The sequence below is a fragment of the Pelobates fuscus genome, chromosome 4 (assembly GCF_036172605.1).
Source record: "Pelobates fuscus isolate aPelFus1 chromosome 4, aPelFus1.pri, whole genome shotgun sequence".
In the NCBI taxonomy this organism is placed as follows: Eukaryota; Metazoa; Chordata; class Amphibia; order Anura; family Pelobatidae; genus Pelobates; species Pelobates fuscus.
In genome coordinates, this window is record NC_086320.1 from 42630212 (window position 1) to 42654725 (window position 24514).

Consider the following 24514-nt stretch of genomic DNA (forward strand, 5'->3'; position numbering starts at 1 on the left):
TGCTGGTGCATGCTGACAAATTGCAGATTTTTCAGGCCACACAGCTCACTTCACAATAAAAATCTTATTGCTTGTTTTCCTTTTCCCTTCCCAGCCAGCATCCGCAGTGACATGTATGGAATTGCATTGCTTGCCATAGTTTTCAATTCATTATAAATGTTCAAGTATACATTTAGACCATGAGCACAGTTTGACCTTTCCTCTCTATCTAACCATTTCAACATCTCAAAGGCCTGTGTTTGTAAATTGCTCGTTCGGGCACCGTGACCATTTAAGTAGGGGCCCTTCATCAAAAGGTTATCTGATAGCATTGCTTTAATTTAGTGCTACTGCTTACATGCTTTGTGACTGTGCTTTGCATTACACATTCTGTCAAAAATAACACTTTTTTACAACAAGCATTAGCTTTAGTTTGTATACCCGACTTGGTGTATTTTTTATTTTTTGTGATCATACCAGCTTATGTGGGCTGTAATGTTTAACCCTTTAAGACCGCAGGGCGTTCTATGCCAACCCTATTTTGATGGCTATAAACGCCGCAGGGCGGCATAGAACGCCCTGCAATCTTATGTACTTACCCGGTCGCCGGCGATCACGGTATGGGGACTTACCTGGGAGCCCAGGGAGTCCCCCTCTGTCCTCTTGGCCCCCCTGGGCCATGTGATGGCGAGGTCCTTGCAAGGACCTCTCTATCACATGGACGGCATAGCCAGCAGGGGGAGTGCCTGTAATGACAGGTACGCCCCCTGCTGTCTGGAAATAAAATATCCATTAAAACAGTGTAAAAATCAATATATACATATAATTGTTTGATCTAAGTATATATACACATACACTGTCTAAGTGTATTTTAATATTAATATATACATAATTATATATATATTAATATCAAAATACACATAAAATATTGATTAAATATATATAATTTTCATTATATATATTTATATATAATAAAAATATGTAAATACGTTCAAAATAAAATGAAAAAAATAATAAAAAAATAAATATATATACATTTGTTCTAACTGTATTTTAAAATAAATATATAGATATCAAAATACATGTAGAACGAAATATATAGCTATATAAATAAGTATATATGTATATATCACTATATATAAATAAAAATAATTACAAAAAATTCTATACATATAATTCTACTTATATATTTATGTAATAATTTTACATAATTAGGTCATTTTATTAATTACAATTTGCAGGACCTGTCTGACAACCCAGGCCGAAAGTTCAGGGAATTTGATTTGCTAGCACTATATTTAACCCTGTAACTTTCCAAGACACCATAAAACCTGTACATGGGGGCTACTGCTTTACTCAGAAGACTTCGCTGAACACAAATATTAGTGTTTCGAAACAGTAAAATGTATTACAACGACGATATCGTCAGTGACAGTGAAATTTCTTGCATTTTTCACACACAAATGGCTTTTACACTGACGATATAATTGTGATACGTTTTACTGTTTTGAAACACTAATATGTGTTCAGCGAAGTCTCTCGAGTATAACCGTACCCCTCATGTACAGGTTTTATGGTGTTTTCAAAAGTGAGTCAAATACAAGGCTTGCTTTTCAGTCTTTTCACATTAAAATTCGCCAGGTTGGTTATGTTGCCTTTGAGACCGTACGGTAGCCCAGGAATGAAAATTACCCCCATGATGGCATACCATTTGCAATAGTAGACAACCCAGGGTATTGCAAATGGGGTATGTTCAGTCTTTTTTAGTAGCCACTTGGTCACAAACACTGTCCAAAATTGGCGTTCAAATTCGTTTTTTGCATTTTCAAATATTAACACTAACTTTGGCCAGTGTTTGTGACCAAGTGGCTACTAAAAAAGACTGGACATACCCCATTTGCAATACCTTGGATTGTCTACTTTTGCAAAGGGTATGCTATCACGGGGGTACTTCTTATTCCTGGGCTACCATATGGTCTCAAAGGCAAGGTAACCAATCTGGTGAATTTCAATGTGAAAAAACTGAAATGTAACACGCTATATTTGACCCTGTAACTTCCCAAAACACCATAAAACCTGTACATAGGGGGTACTGTTTTATACGTGAGAATACAAATATGTGTATTGCTGAATACAAATGTGTATTTTATTGCAGTAAAAGCAAACAGTATTTTGACATTCACAGTTAAAATGTCACGTAGAACTGAGAAAATTTTAAATCTTATTTTCTGCCATTTTTTTTATTTTATTCATATTAAATTATGATCATACCTAAATATTTGATGTTAAATGAAAGCCCTGTTTCCCCTGAATAAAATCATATATAATAAGTGTGGGTGCATTTTATATGAAAGAGGTGAATTACGGTTGGACAGACATATAGCGCAAATGGCAGGTTTTGATTACGTTTTGATCACAACTTGTACATTTGGCTGCGGTCTTAAGGGGTTAATCGACACTTTGATTCTTAACATGTGTCGTTTTGATCCAGGTCTCAAGGCAGTGCTACAGACAATGTATGTATTTTGCAATTGCCGCATGGTAGGCTGTGCCATAGTCCTTTTTGTGTTTAATCCGCTGATTTACTTACATTGTAGAAATATGACAATAGTAATCTATCCAGAATTTAGGAGATACTGACAAAACCACGAATGAGTAACCGAAAATCTTTAAAGTCTTAACATTTACATAGAGATTTCCAGGCATTCAAAATGTGAAAGCCGCAGGCAGGTTAATTGTAACAAAACAGACAGCAACGTTTTGACCTAACGAGGTCTTTGTCAAGCACCTCTTGTTAGGTCGAAACGTTGCTGTCTGTTTTGTTACAATAAATCTGCCAGTGGATTTCACATTTTGAGTGCCTGGAAATATTTTTGCTGCCTGGACGTATTGGGATTGCTGGGGGGGGGGGGGGGGGGTGGTAGTGCGGTTCCTATGACAAATATTTAACATTTACATAGACATATGCTCGCAATGTGGTCAGAACATTGTATAGGTACAGTGTTATTCTTCATTGTTGCTTTGTGAGTAGACAAAGCTAATTTTAAGCAGTAATGCTTGTTATCCACTGTAGTGCTGTGAGCGTTATGGTGCTTACATTTTATGAAATGCTTTACATTTGTAGTGTTTTTTTTTTTATTTTTTTATTATTCACTAAAGACTTTTGCAGAAAATCACACACTGGCCAGGAATATTGGTCTGTCTTCATTATTTTATTAGTACTAACAGGATATTTGAATCCTGCTCTTTTGCAAAGTAAAAGACCATACATTTCTTTATTAAAAAAAATAAAAACTTTGTTCAACTAGTGATCGTGATGTTTTATGCAGCAGACACACTGATTTTTATCCCCCCTCACCACTGGCAGTCAGACAGTATATGTATCTGTCCAAGGCTGTAGAGGTGGTTGCCTATCTCCGTTTTTAATAACCATATCCTATCCTTGAAATTTAGCTTGTGTCTCTTTAAGCAAGTTCTGCAGCTGCTATAACTGGGGCACTAACCGATAATGTGTTGGCCAATCATGAGCTTTTGCCACTAAGGATAGCGTGGCCAAATGCCAGTTGTAAAATGATGCCATTTGGAATGCTTATGTTTGGTTGTCTTGTAGTCACTTGTGAATAAAATACTCGGCCACGTTAACCCTTTATTGCCAGGGATGGCAGTACACTTGGCATACCCTACATACACAGACCAGTTCTCTAATGCATGTAGCCAAACTGCAAACCATATGTATGCAACGCAATACTCGACTGTCAAACACCTGATCTACTGTGGATTTCGCATATTAACATTTACAGAGTATAGTGTCCTGACAAACACCCTGTAAGTGGGAAAAAAAATAGTTGCGGTTTACTCAGACTACAAAAAATACAACACAAAGAAGGCTTCTAAATTGCCTATCTAAAGAATAAATATGGGGATTTTGTTCCACCATATGGCAATGTGATGTTAAGCCCACCACTGCTTTCAAAGTACCCCAATGTTGGTGGGTCCTACGCTAAAATGTGGGGGACAAATTAAATAGTACTAGTGTTAAATATAAAGTGTATTATTAAATCCTTTTAAGAGCAAAGTGAGTATACACAAATAAAGTGATGAAAGAAATTAAAAATGGTGTTAAAACTAAACAATTAAAGTGTTAGTGCTAGAATGAATATACTCACTATTGTAGATGATATCTGTGTTGAATGGAGAAAATAATAAAAGTGACCTGACTATTAAACTCCTCCTATATAAACACACCTGTGGCCAACTCTAAAGGGGCCTCTGAAGCTGGGGGGCCTGGGCGGGGTGCTTAACCCCAAAGTAATCTGGTCTGAATTCCAAATATACTGTGTAGAGAGAAAGGATTGGGGGCACACCTGAGACCTGCATTTCGCATGAAAGGTGCGGCCGCAGTGACCAAACTTCATACATGAAAAAAATAGTTGCGGTGCACTCAGACTACAAAATATACACAAAGAAGGCTTCTAAATTGCCTATCTAAGAATAAATATGGGGATTTAGTTCCACCATATGGTCATATGATGTTAAGCCCACCACTGCTTTAAAGTACCCCAATGTTGGTGGGTCCTTTCTCTGTGAACACCCAGTAAGTGTCATTTCTATGGGCATTTACCTTTTTGAGCTTAAATTGTGTATTTTGGACTGGGAACATAGCCCCAGCAAATTCCCAATTACCTTTTTGGATCAAAATGATAGAATTCTTGATTTGATGAGGGGACCGTTTGTTTGTCACACATTAGTCTCATAACACCATCTAAACGATGGGTGTCCAACCTTTTGGCTTCCCTGGGTCGCATTGAGCGCAGACTAATTGTCTTGGGTTACACATAAAATCTAGAATATAATTAATTTAAATTAAACTTAAAAACCCATTTCATTAATTTTGTTTAGTAGATAACTCCCTTATGTTATCCTTATGTGGAATTGCCATATTTAAGGGTACCAAATTAGGGAGCTATCTAGTAAATACATAGACATGTATATGGACACATAACCACAGATACACACATCAAAGAAACACACTCACAGACCTATACACAGTCATACGCACACATAATCACAGATGTACACACACACACATAAACATACAATCACAGACCTGTCCACACACAATCACTGACTCATACACAGTCACATACATACACACAGACCTGTCCACACAGATATACCCATGCACAATCAGACCCACACACATACAATCACATACATTCACACATAATCACAGATATACACACAATCACAAATGCATACACAGTCACAGATCTATATGCACAATCACATACCTACAAACACATAATCACTGACTTACACAAACACAATCAGACATACACACGCGCTCACAATCACTGACTAATCATACACAAAATTACATTAATCACGCATGCACATACACACACACAAGCTCACTCACTAGCAAGCACATATACACACACAAGCTCACTCACTAGCAAGCACATACATACACACACACACACACGCACATACACACAAAGTCACTGACAAATTAGCTGTAGCTTACCAGGCAATGAAGACTTTTAGTTTACTTTAATTCTGACACGCCATATCACCTGATTAGCCGACAGTAACTCGGTTACACTGTGTTTGGAAGCCTAGGGCAAAGTGACGCATTCAAAAAAAAATGTTTAATGCAATGTATTAGATCTACATAAAACGTTCATGGTAAATAGTCACATTCCTAGTTTAACCCCTTAAGGACACATGACATGTGTGACATGTCATGATTCCCTTTTATTCCAGACGTTTGGTCCTAAAGGGGTTAAATAAACATTTAATTGTAAACTCGAAAAGTGTGTTTGCAATGGCATTTTAAGTGGTTTTAGAGGTACATTGTAGAATGCATGTAGACATTAAGCTTTATAAAACCTGTGTACAGAGTGCAAAGTAAATAAAATCCCACTGTTCTACTTGCATAGTACCCGGTATTTGTTTTTCTGGCTGCTGAGCCAGTTATAGATTTTCCATCTCGTATGTATACAAGCGCATTTAAAGACAGTTTGCTTCCTCCCCTCATGCTTCATACATGTAAGTCGTGTTGAAATGTAATTTCAAGCTGTGAAGGAAACGTGTAACGTGCAGCACAAGTCATTCACACGTGCAGTATAACGCCTTTACTTTCTAATACCGCACAGTCCTCTGGCTCACAGAGCTAACCAGCGCTCTACCTGATATCTATATTATCCTATGGATTACCTCCACATATTCGTTCTGAAAACCTCCAGTAACAATTTATTGTAAAGGTGCTATGCTGGATTTAACTCTAAAGATTGCATTATCATTAACAGATTTGGCAGTCGGATTGGGAGGGGGAGGGTTATCAGCAGGTGGACCATCTAATGAATATATTGCTGTTGGAGATGTGTTCGCCCATCAACACCGATTGACAGGCTGCTAGCCTGCTAAGGGCTTCCCAATCATGCTGTTGTAGGGTTAAAACTTAAGGGCCACTGCCCACAGACCACTACATTGAGATACAGTTGTCTGGACACATTTAATGGTCCTTTAAAGCATTGCATTACATACTTGAAATTGATATTTTTTTTTTTTTTGCCATCAGAAATTGTTTCCTCGTATAGCAATTTATATAGCACCTTGACCCAGAGTAAACAGTTAAATGTCAGAGCAACATTTTAGGAAGCAATTATACCTCCTGCTGCATGGCCTACTCACAGAGCACTCTGTAAGGCAGGGTGAGGGATCTAGATATGTAATTTAAGCAAGTCTTGCTGGTGCTTTTTCAAGCAATCCTGTACCAACTAATTGCTTGTTTAAAAGCAGTGTTGTCCTTGAAACAGCTGTCGTAATTTGTGGTTACGAGCAAATTGAGCAACAGATATATAATGGTAGGGATTTAATGTTTGGCTCAAGAAGAATTGAATTGATCAGTTTTAAACAGAAGCATGAAATAACGTTTGCTCAAACTTTGGAAACAAATATAGCTGTCTTTATTTAAAATTGACAGTCTTATTGCTTGCTTCTTAAAACGGCAAAAACCTGGCACATTCGTGTGTGTGTGTGTGTGTAAAAAGAAAAGAAAACTTAGAACACCGTGATTTCTTTGATAATGTATGGCATGTACTCTTGCAATTACCTTTTTGATGTGTACAGTTGCACTGAATAAGTTAAGAAACCTTCAAAGCTATGATTAGAGAAGCATTGGCTAAATCCTATAATCTCAAATTATTGTGTTTTTTTTTTTTTTTTTAGTGCTTCTAACCTGTTGAATACACATTGAGGTCTTGTATTTAAGGTTCCAAGATCCGCCATGCATTCCTGGACACACAACTATATTTTGTCTTTTGATATTTTTTATATTTTAAGAGAGATTTTAATGGTATTTGGTATGTTATCTTGATTCAGAACTAAACATACATTAGGCGATGTTAAATATTTCTAGCGCTGAATCAGTATACAATTCCCTTCCATATTTATATACGTGGAGTTGTTGAGCTCTGTTCTCGGAGATGCATATGTGGCTATCAATCGGACTGTTGAGGGGGGGTTCTTATCCATGCTAGTGGTGTTTGGTGTCTGTGTAAATGGAGACATTTTATTTGCTAAATAATTCAGGGTCTGCTAAGACAAACTCCAAAAACTAAACTTTAGCAGCTGTTACCAAATGCAGACGCAATTCCCCTCCCGCCATGCTGATGTTTGCATTTTTCTGGGTCTGTTGTATTACCGCTTAGGCTTTCTAAGAAATTTCTGAAACATAGGACTGCTCATGTGGAATGCTCTGCTGACGGTCTGGTTTTATAGAGCTCCCTAACAAAGTTTGGGTGGCGTTCCATGCAACTGCAAGCCTTTGTGGAACCTAGCAGGTTAATTGCATTTGTAGGCTTTTATTGAAGTCCATTTAAAATGTGACATGCACTAGCAGATGATGTATTGAATCGATGCACTCTCTTTTCCTATAAAATCTTGTCAATCTTCTTCCCTCCTCCTTATTATACGCAGGCTAAATCCTCCAACAGTTTATAGATACAGTCCCCGCGCATTCAGGTATTATAAGATTGCTTTCTTAGGAATGACTGAAAAATGTTGCCAAATGTAAAATAACTGAATGGTCTGTCCACCCCCATATCTTTATATTTAATGACCTTTTAGTACTGTCGGCAATAAATCCATTACTACTCTTAGAAAGCAGGTCCAAGAAAATAACTACGGTAAGAGCAGGGCAGACAGTCATACAATCTCAGTTAAAGGGAATTGATAACAAAAGTCTCTTTTAATCAGGTTTTTCCAACATTTTGCTGATTAATCTCTCACCATTGAAACTAGGATACTCTTTGGAATTCAGTTCTGAGCACTAATATGGATCTATGGTATTCTGCAGCGTAAAAAAGCATAAAAGGTCTGGAAATATATATATAATTTTCTTCATTGCCAAACTAATGGACTACATATGTTTAGCCTTGCCCTCAAATCCAAGGGAGAATTGAAAAGGTGATGCCATGCTTTCTAAGTTTCCATCTTTAAAACCCAAATCCCCCGTTTCATTTTTCTATTATCATGCTCCCAATATTTCATAAATAACAGACTCCATAGCTATATTTATATACCAAACTACCTTGTGTTCTTTCACTCTTAGATTACTTGACCTCGTTGTCGCAATGCCTTCTAGGAATACGGAATTGATGCCATTTTGTTATGTAGCTAGAACTATAGACAGCTTCCCATAGTCCCATTGGGTTTAAGGCCTTCTGGCATCGGTGCAGTGGTATATAATTTTCTTCGGAAAGTAATTTCCAGCTCATTTTATTGATATCCCGTTGCTTTTAATGTGTGGCTGTATACACAGTAGTTCCTGGTAACTTACAGATTTTCTGCTGCCTCCAGCATATCTTTTAACGTGTAGTTTAGGTTTATAAATGGAAATGTGTTGTACGCCTGGTTTCAGGCCCACCTGGAACTCTCAATAACTTGTTTGATCTTATTTTTTAACTATTACTTTCTCTGCTTTTCCCGGGACATCATTTAAAAAAAAAAAAAAAAAAAGCAACAAACCCTAATGTAAGCTATGCATTTGCGGAGTACTAGTTTAAAACATGTAATTGTACATGCATTAATTTTGTGTGTATGCATTCGCTTCTTTAGCACATCCAGATAGTGGTGTGTATGTCTTGTGTGTCCACGAGCACTCGGACAGCCTTTTGTTGCAGCTTGTATAACAGTTCTGCCTGGGCTGCATTTAACACTGTAGGCACCAAGACCACTTTAGCTCATTGAAGTGGTCTGAGTGTTGTGTCCCTTTTGTACTTAGTGCTGTTATGTAAAACATTCCGGTTCCAGAGAACTGCAATGTTTACGTTGCAGCTCTGAGCTGCCTGCAGTGACTGTCTACCAGACTAGAGGTCTTCCTGAATTGAAACAGACCTTTGGTCCAGTATCTGACGCTGGATGTCCTCACGCTTTGCGCATTTGCTGCACATGCTCATTAGAGCACACTAGTCGTGTGATGTCAGAGGGGGTGCTGGGATAAGGTAAGTAAAGGGAGGGGGCTGGCAGGGGGAGTGATAGTGCCAAGAATACAGTTTGTATTCCTGGCACTATAGTATCCCTTTAAGGCTGTATTCCATCCAAATTAAAAAAGTAAAAACATTTAGCAAAAAAGCACTTGATTCAGTAGCTGATCTTTAATTTTTGAGGTTTAAATTTAATTTACAAGTGTCCCGGTTTATAACTATAATGCAACAATACTACTTTTGTGTAATGTAGCTGCACAAGATAAGAGCTATAATTTATCCTCCTGCCTAATAACTATGCCACGCTTTAACTATTCTGCCTAATAAGTATGCTATAATTTAACTATGTCGCTTGCACTCTGTATTGTAATTAAACTTGTGAAACCTTTACTATCCACAAACTGTAGTAAAGAATGGCTCATTGTAACCTTGTGTATGTGTGTACACAAACTAAAAGAAATGGCTTCCACAGACATTCTCTGTGATATCTCATGTCTAAAATGATAACAGAAATAAAAACTCCGGTAGCAGATGTCTGGAGCTTACTGTATGTTTTACCAGATGTTTTGTGATATTTAAGACCATCTTCTGCTCTGGTTTATATTTCAAAGCCACAAATAACCAGAATTTACTTGTTTGTTATAGGGTAGGATGTCTTTGGACTGGTCTTTTAGACCCTCTTCCTCCCCGTGATCCTCCCCGCGATCGTGTGGACGTAGCCACAACAGTATCTTGCAAAACCAAATAGTTACCTACGCACTATCCTAAATCCCTGTATACATTTAATTAACATGGTTTCTGTACCACTGCAGCAGCCATTAAATTACAAGCTCACCTGCTGCTTAAAGGCAAACCTTTTAGGTGAGTCCTAAACTCTTTAGCTAAAAAGCAAAATCTCTAAAGAGACTTTGAGCACTGGGCAAATTGTCTGTTTTTATGACGCTATACATTTCTACATTAGCCTCTTGCATTCTGCAAGGTTTGCTCTACAACTCTGGAACACCTGCTTCAGTTCCTTTAATAGCTAGTATTGCTTGTTTGTGATTTTTAGCAGCTTGAGCATAACTCCTCAGCAAGATGACTTATAAATTTGGATGGCAAACTGTTCTGTGTGTGTGCTTGTTAGTGCATTTGAGAGTATCTGTGACAGCGCGCACATTCATGGGAGTAGAAAAAAGGAAGAAAAAAAAAACCAAAAAGGGGAGTGTTTATCTGAAATCTCTCGTTATATGTATTCAGTGTTTTTATTATTCTTTCTTTATATTAAATGTATAGTTGGACTGGAAATGAGAGCGTGCAAAAATGATGTGCCTGTTTGTGTTTCAGCATTTTTCCCCCTAGAAGCAGTTCTGTATTAGTGTCGGATATTATCTTAAACATCTACATCTTGTGGCAGGTTAACAAGCATGCTTTCTAGAGGATCCGTGCAAAATGTCGACATGTCATTATTCCTTGTCAGCTCAGCCCTTGCCTGCTAAGCAACAAGAAATCATTTCTGCCTGTGTTTTCTTTCTTGTCTGGGTTGACTGCATACATATGGTAGTTATTCTTTCTGCAGGGGACGGGTTTCTTCCCCTGTCTTTCTCATACAGCTGTGCTTCTGATTTTCTGAAGTCCGGGAAAGCTGGCGTGATGACACTACAGTTACACAGGGGATATGATGTTATTCTCGGATTTGATGGGCAGCTCTGCAGGTTCCTAGCGGTCTGTGTGAGTTAGGGTTTTTTACTAACCCTTTAAGTGTAAGAAAGTGAAATACACAGTTGGTTGCATCCATTAAAGGCACACCCCAGTGCCCAAATAGAACACAAATACAAATCACTGCTTAGTAGATATACCCATACACTTTTTTTTCATCCTATCAGTGGTATATATAATAATGGTTTGCAAAACATGCAGATCTCTTGTCTGGTGCCTTGGCAAACCCCGCCCAGGCTTTCTGTGACTAACCAATGCAGCTCAATATGAAGTCTTTGCAAAGCAGGTGCTCTGGGCAATTGCTGCCCCTTGAGTTTCGCTCCAGTGAGCTAACCAAACCAGGAAGTAACAAGGACAGCTGTCTGCTTGAAAACCAAGGTGGTGTTACCAGGTTAATTTATAAAAGTGCCAATTTCCAATGAAATCTGCACTTTTTGTAAAATGTAAAAAAAAATAAAAATAGGACACACTCTTCACACACACAGTATTGCAGTAAGCTGAAGTGCCTTAGGGGTCTGGAGTGTCCCTTTAATAGTGCCGTGGACACTGAAATGCAGTAGTTTCCTAAATCAAATGTGTGTTATGAACCATTTTTAGTCTTCCGTCCAGTTCCAGCTCAGCAACTACAAGGTTTAAACCATGGAGCAGTTGTGTCTAAATCTCGATTGCAAGAGAATATACCTCTTCTTTATTTGCTATATATATATATATATATATATATATATAGCCTTTTTACTGAATTCTTTTTGAGGTTTTTCTGTTTTCGAGATATTGTCTTCCATCTCCTTTTCCTGTTGATCTCACATGGATTATAATGGTTAATGGCTTGGGTTTCCTATTGAGCTGTCTTAGTATTTGTATGGTGCTGACATCCACGGCTTGCAAACGCTGTACTGTCTTGGTTAATAGATGGCACCTGACCAAACTTGGTATAGAGATGTCTGGTTTTAACATATAGCATTACAAAAATGATTGTAGGAACCGCACTCAATCCCAGCAGCCACCGGTGCTCCGGACCAGGGCCAGCAATTCAAATACGTCAAGGAAAAAAGAAAAAATTCCTGGCACTCTAGTGTTAAAGCCTCAGGCAGATTTTAATGGAACAGAAAGAGTAGCAATGTTTCGATCTTCACCGAGGTCTTTTTCAAGCAAGGTCGAAACGTTGCTGCTCTTTCTGTTCCATTAAAATCTGCCTACGGTTTTAACACCAGAGTGCCTGGAAACTACTTATTTTAAAAAAAAAAAATACAAATTTTTTAACACATAGTCCCAATTATATTGAAGGTGAAGCTAGAGTGCTGCTCCAGGTCTTTAAAGTTCTAAGTATCGCCAACATTTTCTGCCATCTTGGTTTTCAGGATCTGACGAATCACTGGTCCACATAAAGAAGGGAAACTGGAGATTGCTTCCTGACATTACTTCAGTTAAAGGACCACTATAGGCACCCAGACAACTTCAGCTTAATGAAGTAGTCTGGGTGCCAGGTCCAGTTTCCGAGAAACTGCTATGTTTACCTATGGGTTAATCCAACCTCTAGTAGCTGTCTCATTGACAGCCGCTAAAGGCGCTTCTGTGCTTCTCACTTTGATTTTCACAGTGAGAAGATGCCAGCGTCCATAGGAAAGCATTGAGACTGGCTGAATGCGCACGCGGCTCGTGCCGTGCATGCGCATTCAGCCGATGACGGGAAAGGAGGAGCAGAGTTCCCAGCGCCGAGGTAAGGGATTAACCCCTTCCTTCCCCTTCAGCCCGGCGGGCGTGGGACCCTGAAGGTGGGGGCACCCTCAGGGCACTATAGTGCCAGGAAAACGAGTATGGCACTATAGTGGACCTTTAATAAATCACTAATCAAAAAATCAGAATGGACTACTCTATTGTAGTGCCTATAGTACCTGGCAGTGCAAATTAAAGGAAAAGCACATATTTTGGGTGTCCCTACTGATGGGAACATGGAATTTTGTATAACTTAAAACATTCATGTGGCTGTCACATCTGCATCCCCAGCTATTGGAATCACAAACCAGAATGTTTAATATAAGCCACTAAAGAAACCTAACCGCTCTACAGCACACATCATCATTTTAGTTCCTGAATTCTTACAAACTCTGCTTCATCACGCCATCAGTGATTTAAATAACTTCTGCTTTTCATATGTCGTATAGCAATTTAAACATCATCTGGGATAGTTGGTGTTAATTAATCAACATATCGTCATGTTAAAGTTTACACAATTTTTTTTTTTTTTTTTATTATTAATAAAACCCTATTTTACATGTGTGGTGTTCAGTAGTGCTGCACATTTCAGATAACCTGTTGATTAGGAATGATCAGCAGGTGGCGCTCCAGCCGTGGTGGAACTCTTAAGTTCCATTAAGTTCAGTATTATCCTTAAAGAAAATAAAAATGTCCGTGGCTGGGTAAGCATCGCACATTGCTCAGGAGCTGAGTACCGTGGCTTTTCCTGGTGAATTATCAGTGGGAGGTCTTTTAATGCCATGATGAGATTTTAGCAGGTGCATTGAGCACTGTTTGATAAAAAAACATTTTGTGTTTAATGAAGCTTTTACTCCAGATGCTTCGAAAAAGTAGAGTAAAGCATTAGATATTTTTAAATTTAGACTTTTATTTCTAAAATGCGATGGGAGCACCACGTTGTGCCTTGGTATTAATTGAAACTGCTCAGCCCTAGGACATTTCAGTGTGGCATCTGAGCTGGCAGGATGTAGATTAATGCTAATACTTAGTTCTACCTTGATTATTTCTGAAAGCTGCTGTTTATCCTGAAGGTTGGAAAAGCATTATGGGTGTTGTAATTCTAAAACAGCATCCTACGTACCTTTTGGTCAGCCTTACTAGAACTCAATGACTATGGTGGCTCAAGTTGCCCTCAAATAAATGTTTTTATTTTATCAGTAACAGTAATTAACAGTTTACTGTTAATGCCACTCAAAATTAACATTCTGGAACCTAATGGGTTATAAAGCCTGTGATTTAAGCCATTAGACAGTCTGCACTCCTAAACCTGTTTTTAGCATGTCATTTTACATTACTCGTCTGGAAAGCTCTGAAAAACAGACTAATAAAGACAGTAAAGTAACTGGATATCCCATTACGGTGATTTACAGAATGGTTTAGAACTGAATAATACCCCCTCCTTGCTCAAATACATTCTATATTAACAGTAGGCATTTCCACAATAGTGGGAAATAGTATGTCCCAGGTATCAAGCAATGGGTAGTTGACCCCACTCTTCACTTGCTGGACACATACATATGATGGACGCTTTCAAAAGGCCAACACTAATTTGAATTGTGTTTCTTTCACACCACACGACCTGATTATTACATACATATAAATACAGAATCGTAATTAAAGGGACACTCCACATTGAAGGTTACCCATTCTTTTTAAATTTGTTTTATTGTTAATGCATTACAACATATACAATATAATGGTGTTTGGCATTTTAACTTGATGTGAGTTCTCACCCAAGTAGGCCATGCCTATGCTCACTTAACTTTATATGGCAGTGGTGAGCGTATACTACAAGCAGTAAGTTATAGGAAAAGCAAGGCTTTGTGAGAATAGTAAAGGAGAACAAAATGGGGAAAGCATCGCTGCTTGATATGTATTGGGGACAGAAACATCCCTTTAAATAAATTAATTTTATTTGAAAGATTCAGGGATTCTGAAACTGCTACACACGTATTTGCCAATTACTGAGGGTTGACTTTGTAATAAATTACACCGGCTTGCAGACCATATTTACCAGCAGGTTCAGATCTGCAGTTATAATTTAGATTTCTATGATTAAACCAAAGGGAACTCTGCAGCAAAGATCCAGTTCTAAATAAAGGATAAAGCATGTGCTTTTGGATAGGATACAGACAGGCTGAAATGGCCAATTCTTTGCTTTTATCTGCTGGCCAAATCTGTTTCCGTGCTTACGTTTATTATGGAATAAACTGATGGCACTACTGTATATAGCGCATCAGAGACTCAGAAATAAGCTGAATAAAACTTAGTTCTTTTATGATTACGTTCGCCTAATGGCCTAAACATGCTGCTTTATTTATGCATTTGGATCATCTGAAATTGATGGGAAATTGTTTAAGTAACAGGAGGTAAATTTTTCTTTTTCTTTCATGTGACCAAATGAGCTTAATCTATGCTGCTTGCATGACAGATCTTCTTGTTTCTGAGAGTTCGGTGGTGTATTTGCATTGGTGATATACTGCTGTTGGAATAATTGCCCATGAGGCAAAGCTTTGACTAGAAAGTTTTTGTTTACAACCACCTATCGGCAAGCCTCGGGGTCTGTGAACGCAGAAACTAGGAAGATAGCTTTCTATTCTATTTCTTTCTATCGAGAGAGATTCCATTAGCAAGTATCCTTTTGGCTGCGAAAACTATTCTACTTTAGTAGCGACCGTCTTCCTTTTCTGTAAAATTGACAATTCTGTTCTTGTGGGTACCAAATGGTATAATGTACTAAAAGCAGTCCACACTAGGGCCTTCTTTCTCATCGTATAAGAGAGTAATGGAAACTTTATTGTCCCCAATAAAATAGCCAATACTGCAGATATTTTATTCTAATTCCTGATGCATTCTGACTTACCAGAGAAAATCTATTTATTTCCAAGTGCTGAAGCATTTGAGCACCTCTCCACTTCAGGTCACTATACGACATCCGAGGCAGCCAACATCTTGGCACTGCATTTGTGGCAAAGTAATTTCCCTTGATGATCCGCTAGCCTAAATTATCATGGGCCATGAGTATCACGCAAATCTGGTCCTTCACTGGACAAGGAGAGGATGAGTGTGGTTTTTGTTTTTGTTTTTTCGTTTTTGTTTTTATTTAATTTAATTTGTATAATTAGATTTTCCAGAGTGAACTGTAAAAATCGTTCAGGCTCCTAGAGTCCCTTTGTTCAGAGATGTCTCTTTGTGATTTAAGTTGGAAGTGAAATGAGTTATAAATACAATCTGAAATATTGCGTATTCTTTGCAGTTTATAGCCTGTTATAAACGGTTAACTTTATTAAGCTTTATTGTGTCAAATATAGAGTGTAAACAACGTGGACTTAAAGGGACACTATAGACGCCCAGACCACTTCAGCTTATTGTGAAGTGGTCTGGGTGCAGTGTCCCTGTCCCCTTAACACTACAATTGTAATGATTGCAATTTTTGATAAACAGCAATCAAGTCAAGTTCAGCCTTTAACCGTAACCGCTAGAGTGACCATACGCTGTGATTCATGTGACATTAAGGGCACTTTGACACTGTAATTCTTAGCTATGCATATTACATACAATTTGCAAGGATTTTTAATTGAAACACAATAAATTTGTTGCACAAAAAGGTTTTCACCTGAAGTCCCCACCACTCTATTTTGCCTTTGTCACTTTTTTGATAACTTCTGTCATGCTAACATTCTTTTTGCTTGTTGCCTTTTCCACAAAGGGGGCAATGTGTCCTCTATAATGAGCATTATGGCTTTATAATTTCAAGGCAGCTCGTCATTCTAGCAATATACATTCAATCCTCTTGATGTTAAAGGAACAATATAGTCCTCAGAACCACTACAGTTTAATGTAGTGGTTCTGGAGCCTATAGCATGTCAATGCAGGCTGAGCATGGTAAACAGTGTTGACATTGCTAGTGGCATTCACTCAGCAGTGCTTCCTATCTCAGGACTGCACATTCTGCGTGGAGATGCTGAATGTTCCACATAGGGAAGTATTGATTAAATGCATTGAAGGGATGCCAATTGGCACAGTGCGTATAGCCTCCCAGTGCTTTAATATAGGAAAGCATTGGTTTGGCTGAGATCATCATTATTGATGATCTCAGCCACGGAGTTAGGGCCAGCCGCAGTAAGCCCAGTGAGGTGTGGGAAAAACACTAGTGTCAGGAATACGCTTACGGAGCAGGTTCCTCCTCACTTATTTCAATTCACTTACTTTAGTTTGTCATACTTTGCACAGCATGGTAGAGTATAATGGCACTGTATAAATGACAAAATATACAATATACAGTCAAACCTAGTCTCACATTTGATATGCCAATATCTACCAGATATATCAAAGAAAAAGTTGTGTTGCTCCTAGTAAAATGTATTCCAAGAAATCAAAACGTTAAAAACAAATCCAACTGTCCCCGTTTTCTTGCCTGACATGCTGTCTATAGACATGTCAGAAATGAAAACAACTTTATAAAGTAGTGAAATTCAGGCCACATTTGTCCAATTATTGTTTCCTTTCCTTTAAACAGAGTTACTGTATGCAAAATCCCCTTTTCCCTTGTTTTTTGCCGAATCTGTTCAGATGTGTTTTAATGCCTGGAGCAGATGTGCCTCTTATCATTAAAAATGGATTAACCTTACTGCTGATAACTTTGCGTGGGATTGTTTCAGCCTCAATAGTGTCTACAAGCTTTTCCTCAAGCTAAGCACAGGAAGAAGTTGATCTCTGTTTACATTTTTTTTTTCGCCCTCCTCTTCTTCTCTGAAAAACGCCAACAAATGAGAAATACATGTGGTATTAAAGAAACCCTGCAAGGGGGTTCAATCATTCACTAGATATTTATGGGTCGGGCAGGTAAGAAAATGTTTGTTTGCTTATATTGGCCACAGAACTAGTTTCTACAGCTACTGTAAACGCCAGCCTACACACAGGAGCTCTGTAGGCACATATATTCTAATTTCAGGGAGCTGGTGGAGTTTGTGAAATAAGTAGAAGTTTTAGCCTTACTCTTGTTTTGAGCTCCAATTCAAAGCAAGTGCAGCAGGAAAGCCTCCTTGTGATCTGACAGCTGGGAGGGATGCGACAATGGTGATTTATAAAAGTGTCATTTTCTCTTTAAATAAACTCTTCTCAAATAAGCTGCAATTTAACACTAAAGGACTTCAGCAAGCTAAGGTGCTTCAGGTGTGTGGTGCATCTTATCAGGGATGGTATCTTACCGATATAGCACGGCTAGTAATGCCTTAAAGTTAAAGGTCATCAACTCTGCCTTTAATTCTTCAGGGCTCTTTAAAATAAACATATTTTTGTAATGTTAGCAACTATTTACCGTCTGCTGGTGTGGTTAAGTCAGAGCATGCATCAGGTACTTTGGTTGTCCTTTGGGGAAGCGGCAATGCAAAGAATTATTCGAATTCTAGAACTGCGTCTTGACCTTGGCAGGTGTCTAACCTATTAACCCCCGTAGTCTCAATGGCATTAATTCAGCTAGTAGTTGCTCAAGTCATTTAATGCTTGTCATCCTGTCTGATGTCCCTTGATACAAGTAGGGTTTTATTAAATTTTTTGGTGCCTCTAGGTGTTCTCATACTCCTAGTCTAACCCCAGAACTCTATAAATTGCTTGCTTGGATTTGGACAAAAGTGTCAGGAAGTTAATCCCTCCTTTAAAGATTACACCAAGCATCCTAACCCCTACACACTATTGAACTGGCTATGATACCAGGAATACACTGGCCCGGTTCACATACGATCACCTATATAACTGAAATTAACTTCTTTGTTGAGCCTGCTTTCAAGCATGGATATCCACAGATCGAGAACTTTGTGTGAACTTTCATTGGCTTCAATTTTATTTTCATTTACATTAAAGTGTGCTGTTTGTGATCAAAACCACTCTAGCTTCTGTGGTCTAAAATTTTTATTAAGCTCAGGTGTAAGCGTTGTAATCCTCATAGGCCACAACAATCGCCAGCAGTTACCGGTCTATCTAAACATATCAAAGATAAAAATAACGAGCAAGAAGTCATTACAAAATGTAGTTTAGCTTGTCTGATTTACTCCAGTCTGAACGTTTGTTTCTCATTGTTGACTTGCACATCATTGTCCAATCCCGGAGCATGCTAAAACTCCCGTGATAGTGGCGCTATACAAGCAACGTGAAAAAATGAATGACTGCATTCTGTGTAGCAAGCATCACTTGAAATCAGCACATACTTGGAACGAGTTATGTTTCACTTACTCGAATGGACATCTTGATGATACGGATCTTAGATACTGCGCTCATTGCCTCTGGCAACTTCAAATCTAAAACGTGTGGGAAGATTAAGGATAAACAAAAGCAGATGCCCATTTGATTGGAGTTCTGCAATCTGCCAAATAAAGTTAGCTGTCTTGCCATAAAATTAAAACCTTTTGGAAAAAAACCTTGTGTAACAATGTTGCCATACATATATCTAAATTAAACCCAAGCCTTTCATTTGACTAGCTCTGGTTTCCTGCATTGCTGTTACGATCTGTTGCTATTAGTGTTCGTCTTCATTTGCTTTGCTTCGCTCTTTAAAATAATAAAATAGCCATGCTGCTTACATGTTTCAAACCGGAGGGTAGGATAGTTTAACTGTGGTGTAACTTATTTTACATTTTTTTTATCTCCTTTGATGTCTACAAATTTTGACACGTGTAATCTTTATCTTTTTAAAACTTGCTTGTTTTCAACCTTAACGGAATCTATTTTGTATATTGTGGAACATTTTATGCAAAACATAATATTTTAGCACTACTCAACAGGTTGCTTATATGCAACAGTGAGCCATATATTCTAGGAAAATAATTTGTATGGGGTCTTTGGAGACCTCATAAAAACCACAAGACCAAATGTCTGACACATGGAGGTATTGGGGAAACCCAATCAAATTAATTCTTCTAAAATGTTCTTCAGTGTTATGTAAATGTGAAAGTTTGGGTTAGGATTGCTTTCATCTAAGCAGCACTGATGCATACACGTTCCAACCTACCTGAGATTGATGAGTTTCCTTCAAGGTAATCCACTGTTTTTTGCAGCTTACATCCTAAATTCAGCCCCTCTCCTGGTAATTATGTATCAGGAGGAGGAGCTGGACAGACAGAATTGAGCTACTGGTCTCCTCAGCTTCTTCCACCATCTCATTTTTAGGAGAGGACTGAATTTAAATGGCAGTACATACCTGAGTGTAGCTTCCACAAATGTTGTTCATGTTTGACATACATATGGTCCCCTAAGACTAGAGTCCCCCCAGTAAAACTTTGGCTGAGTTATCACCTACATATCTGTAGGGAGTTGAAGGTAAATTCATTTGAAATGGTGGCATAGGGATATGATTGCATACATTATTGGTGAACCCTTTGGTCTCTTACATAATGCTAATGAAGAGAATAGTCCAAACATTGAATCTTACTATTGTAATGCGCCACCTGTGACAGGGGATCAAACCCAATCTGGTTAATACTCCCAGGTAATATACATCTCATTGGTGTATCACGCACTAGCTTTTGAAAACAGACAGCAGAAAGACCTTCTCTAAAATTCACAGCGTGGCACACACCATACGTAATGCTTTCATTAGAGGCTTATTCCCAACTAAGGTATTGGCACAGCATTGATTCTGAATTGTGCCATAAGTGAAACCGACCTTAGAAAAAGTAATTTTGCAGATGGGGGAGCAAGCACTGGAATTTTAAAGTAAATCACTAGTTGCGTACAATGTCTTTTCCGTAGCAATTTGATGAGTTAGCTTTGCATCCAAGGGATTACAACCTGCACTGCTTTTGTTCATTGGCATGTGTTTGCTGATAGCAGATTTTACAATTGTTTTCTCTATTTATTCTCCTATGCAGTTCAGTATCAAATGGAGATGATGCGTAGCTTGCGTCACGTCAACATTGACCATCTTCACGTTGGATGGTACCAGTCCACATACTATGGCACCTTCGTCAGCCGAGCTCTGCTGGATTCCCAGTTCAGTTACCAGCATGCCATTGAGGAATCTGTGGTTCTCATTTACGGTAAGAATATTTACTCCCCCCCCCCCCCCCCCCCCTCCCCCCCCCTCTCCCAAGTCCACATTGATACTAACAATTTTCACTGTGCTACAAAGTGCTTAGTTTTTGTGTGTGTGTGTGTGTTGGAGGGTGAGGAGGGGGCGTAATGTCTGAGGTAGCCTGGCAGTCCCTTTTAAGTAAATACCAACCCCATGTCTGCAGCAGCCGGAGCAGCAGCAGCACAGTCTAGACAGAGTTTCCTATTCTGTGTTTATTTTTCTTGCTATCAGAGCCCTGATGTGTACACTTTGGAATGCCGGAGAGTAGCCGCTTCATTTTTATTCCTGCATCTCCCTCGTCCCTTGGTGAAGGCTGGTGGAACCAGACCAGATGTCTAACAAACCTCGATTACTGGGATGTCTGGCTCTGTACTACGTGACTGACCAATCATAACACAATTTGCCAAGTTTTTTTTTTTTCTTCCCTCTTCTCTCCCTTAATACCTCTGACAGGGGCGCACAGACCCTGCTCTGTTTCCCTGAACACAAACATTTTTTTCTCTTTCTGCCGGTTTAATGGTGTTTCCTCAAGCTCTCCAGACCAGATGTTCTGTGCTGTATCAGAACCATAGGCAATTTAACAGCTTTATGGCTCCCTCCCCCCTGAAACGCTGTGTTTGCCATATCTGGCAGTCTTGCATATAGTTTCCAGCTGAGCAGTGAATGTAACGTCCCCGCGTATCTGTCAGAAAAAATACTAATGAATGTAATCAATCTTACGAGCTGCCCCCAAATTATTTCAGTATGTTAACAATTGGATTACAGTAAAGAACAAGTTGTTAAAGAATACTTTGTATTGGCTGGGAACATGACATCACAGCCTGATGACTTTTCCACTTGTTTTTGTATGTTGTCTCATTTTGTCACCTTTTCAATGTGTATAAACGCCTCCTGGGATAATGAAGACAGTCAGCCCTTTGTAGGTCTTACATGGTTTCTAGAGTGAATAGAAGCAGTATTTTCAGATAGCCTAGCCAAGAGTTTTGTTTCATGAAATAAGATTTTCTGAGTGCTGTTCAGTGCGATGATAAAAAGCTTTTTTTTTTTTTTATTATTCCAAATCATTCTAAATTTGCCAGAAGACCAGAAGCAAGCTATCTTGTAAAATTTAGGGCATTTTGAGGAAATTGTGAATTATATTGAGTTAGTAGCTGATTTGCAACATTTCCCACTATGCTTTTGTTTAGTTTTTTTCTTCGAAGTCACTGTTTAGTGAATATCCACATTACCTAATAGTCACAACCGGTAGGGCTTTCGTAACACATTGTCTCCCGTGGGGACTGCCTATTTGCAAACTCTGACATACATTTTGAACCTAATAATACCCAACGTGTAAGAGTATAGTGTACAATATATATCATAAAAAAGATGGATAAGCGTTATCCTGAGCATGCATTTCTTAAAACTGATGCAGCTAAATTCAACTTTAAAAAACAATTTAAGTATGTACATAATGAAATGTTTTAGGGCCCTTTGATATTGGCTGGGAACATGACATCACAGGAGAAAATAGAGAATTTGGACACACTATATGGCCATATTGTGTTGTGCTCACCATTATCACAAAGATCTACATTTCATAGATAAATATACTATTGGCTGTTTCGATTATTCTTTGTGTAATCTGGTTCAAAGTATCTTACGCAGTTCATCTGCTTTTTACTCATCTACATCATAGTTAAATTCTAGTGCTGTGGGGCTGCTATGCTAGAAACCAGAGGCCAAGATTCTTCTTCTAATGGAGATAAAATCAGTGGCTAGGTTAGCACATCTTTACTACTACAAGTTACAAGTAAGCTACAAGATATATATAATAAATAAATATATATATATATATTTTTTTTTTCGTGGGACTTCTCTTTGAAATGCACAGTGTCATGTAGCACATTTCTGCATTTGCATTAATAATCTCGGAGGTTGTAGAAACCTCTCTCCTGCATGCCTACGAATGTGATTCATTGTATCAAACAATAGAGCGCATTGCCTGCAGGTGCTAGTTTGCCGGTCATAAAATAGATTTTATTTATCCCTACTTATGCAAGGTCATCGCCCGCAAGCACTCCAGATCTTTCACAAAACCCTGTGTGCCATAAATATTCAAAAGAGCTATAGAGTGAAAGGAACTCAAATCAAACTGGCCAGTACATAGAATTGCACCTTTTGGCTGCTCTTTTAACCTTTACCGGTCTCTGCGCCTCTGGACATGATGCACACATTGTTTGCTTGGAAGCGATCTCTGATTCTCTCTGTGAACTAAAAAGGCAGCTCGGTGGCCATTGTATTCCTGATTTGAGATTCACGGAAGGCGTGCAGTGTGGTGAAGGAACATTGTAGTCTGCATGCTAATAAGCAGAGCATTGAAATTGGAGTTATTTTTCAGCGGGCTGCTTTTCTCCTCCTTATCACTGGTGGAAGCAGCCAACGGCAGACGAGACAAATAGATTAACTAATTGTCTTTCTGCACAGCATGACCTCCTTGCATTATACACCTCCTGATTAACCTCCAGAAATTATGGATTACTCATCGATGGAGAGGGCGCCGGCAGAGTTTAATAAAACAAAACATGTTGCGCTTCTGGTCTATTGGAGTGTACCTTCTCACGGCTATCTCTTAAGGATCCACTGGCTGGCTGAGGATAGTTGTAGTTTGATTGTAGATTTTAGCCTGAAAGGCCACAGTTGTTCAGTCCACGTTCAAAATTTGTCACATTGTGTGAACGGCCTGAGTTAACCTCTGCATTGTAGATTTTTTTTTTAAAGTCTTAATGCCACTAGATGGTATAGGGAAATCTGAAGATTTTCTTAAATGGCTGATTTTCTGGGATTTTGATGCCCATACTCCCATCATTTTTTTTTTATAACAAGATCAGACACCACAGTAAGATATGCAACATGATGCAAATATGAACAATATCACAGTCAAAAGTCAACATTGGGTAAGAGCTATAATTTTTACATATCCTTACAACCAACCAAAAACTTCGTAGCTAACATATGCTTGTTGACTGAGAGTCTGGTTACTGCGGCATCCCACCCATTTTGAATTAAGTAATACAAAGACTCCTGACTGACTAGAAAACACATGGTAGTATTTGCATTACCTATCATCAGTGACTAATAGAATGCATGAAAATTTTAATTTAGCTAAGTCAGCGAACTCAAACTTGGTGTACAAGGTTGCTAGCGAGCCACCTATAGTCGTCCTTCAACCCACCCCAACCAAGAAGGGTCTAGTTGGCTAGTTGGTCACTGATCAGCAGTCAGCGTTAAACAAAAAAGAGTTTTAATAAGATAGGAAAAGAATAGTTTAACCGGAAAGTAAGTACTATGAGAGGAAAAGAAAAGAAAGAGAGGGGGTTATAGTGATACTCCGAAAATGGTGAAGATGCCGGCCCGACCAGGCAGCCGGGTCTCCCATCATTTTCTGCAGGACTGAGCATATCACATTAGAATCCCAGACCTACACATCGTAATTATCTCCATTTGTCCCTCCAGTTTATTATTCATTCAAAATATAAACTAT

The 24514-nt window shown here is 38.6% G+C and overlaps 1 protein-coding gene across 1 annotated transcript in view; it reads left to right on the plus strand.

The window, feature by feature from the left end:
* EIF3H (eukaryotic translation initiation factor 3 subunit H) overlaps positions 1-24514 on the plus strand; it is an 85537-nt gene that overhangs the window by 43687 nt on the left and 17336 nt on the right. The window contains exon 3 of the mRNA XM_063451125.1: positions 20789-20956. Coding sequence (XP_063307195.1) covers positions 20789-20956 — 168 coding nt within the window. The remainder of the gene's footprint in view (positions 1-20788; positions 20957-24514) is intronic.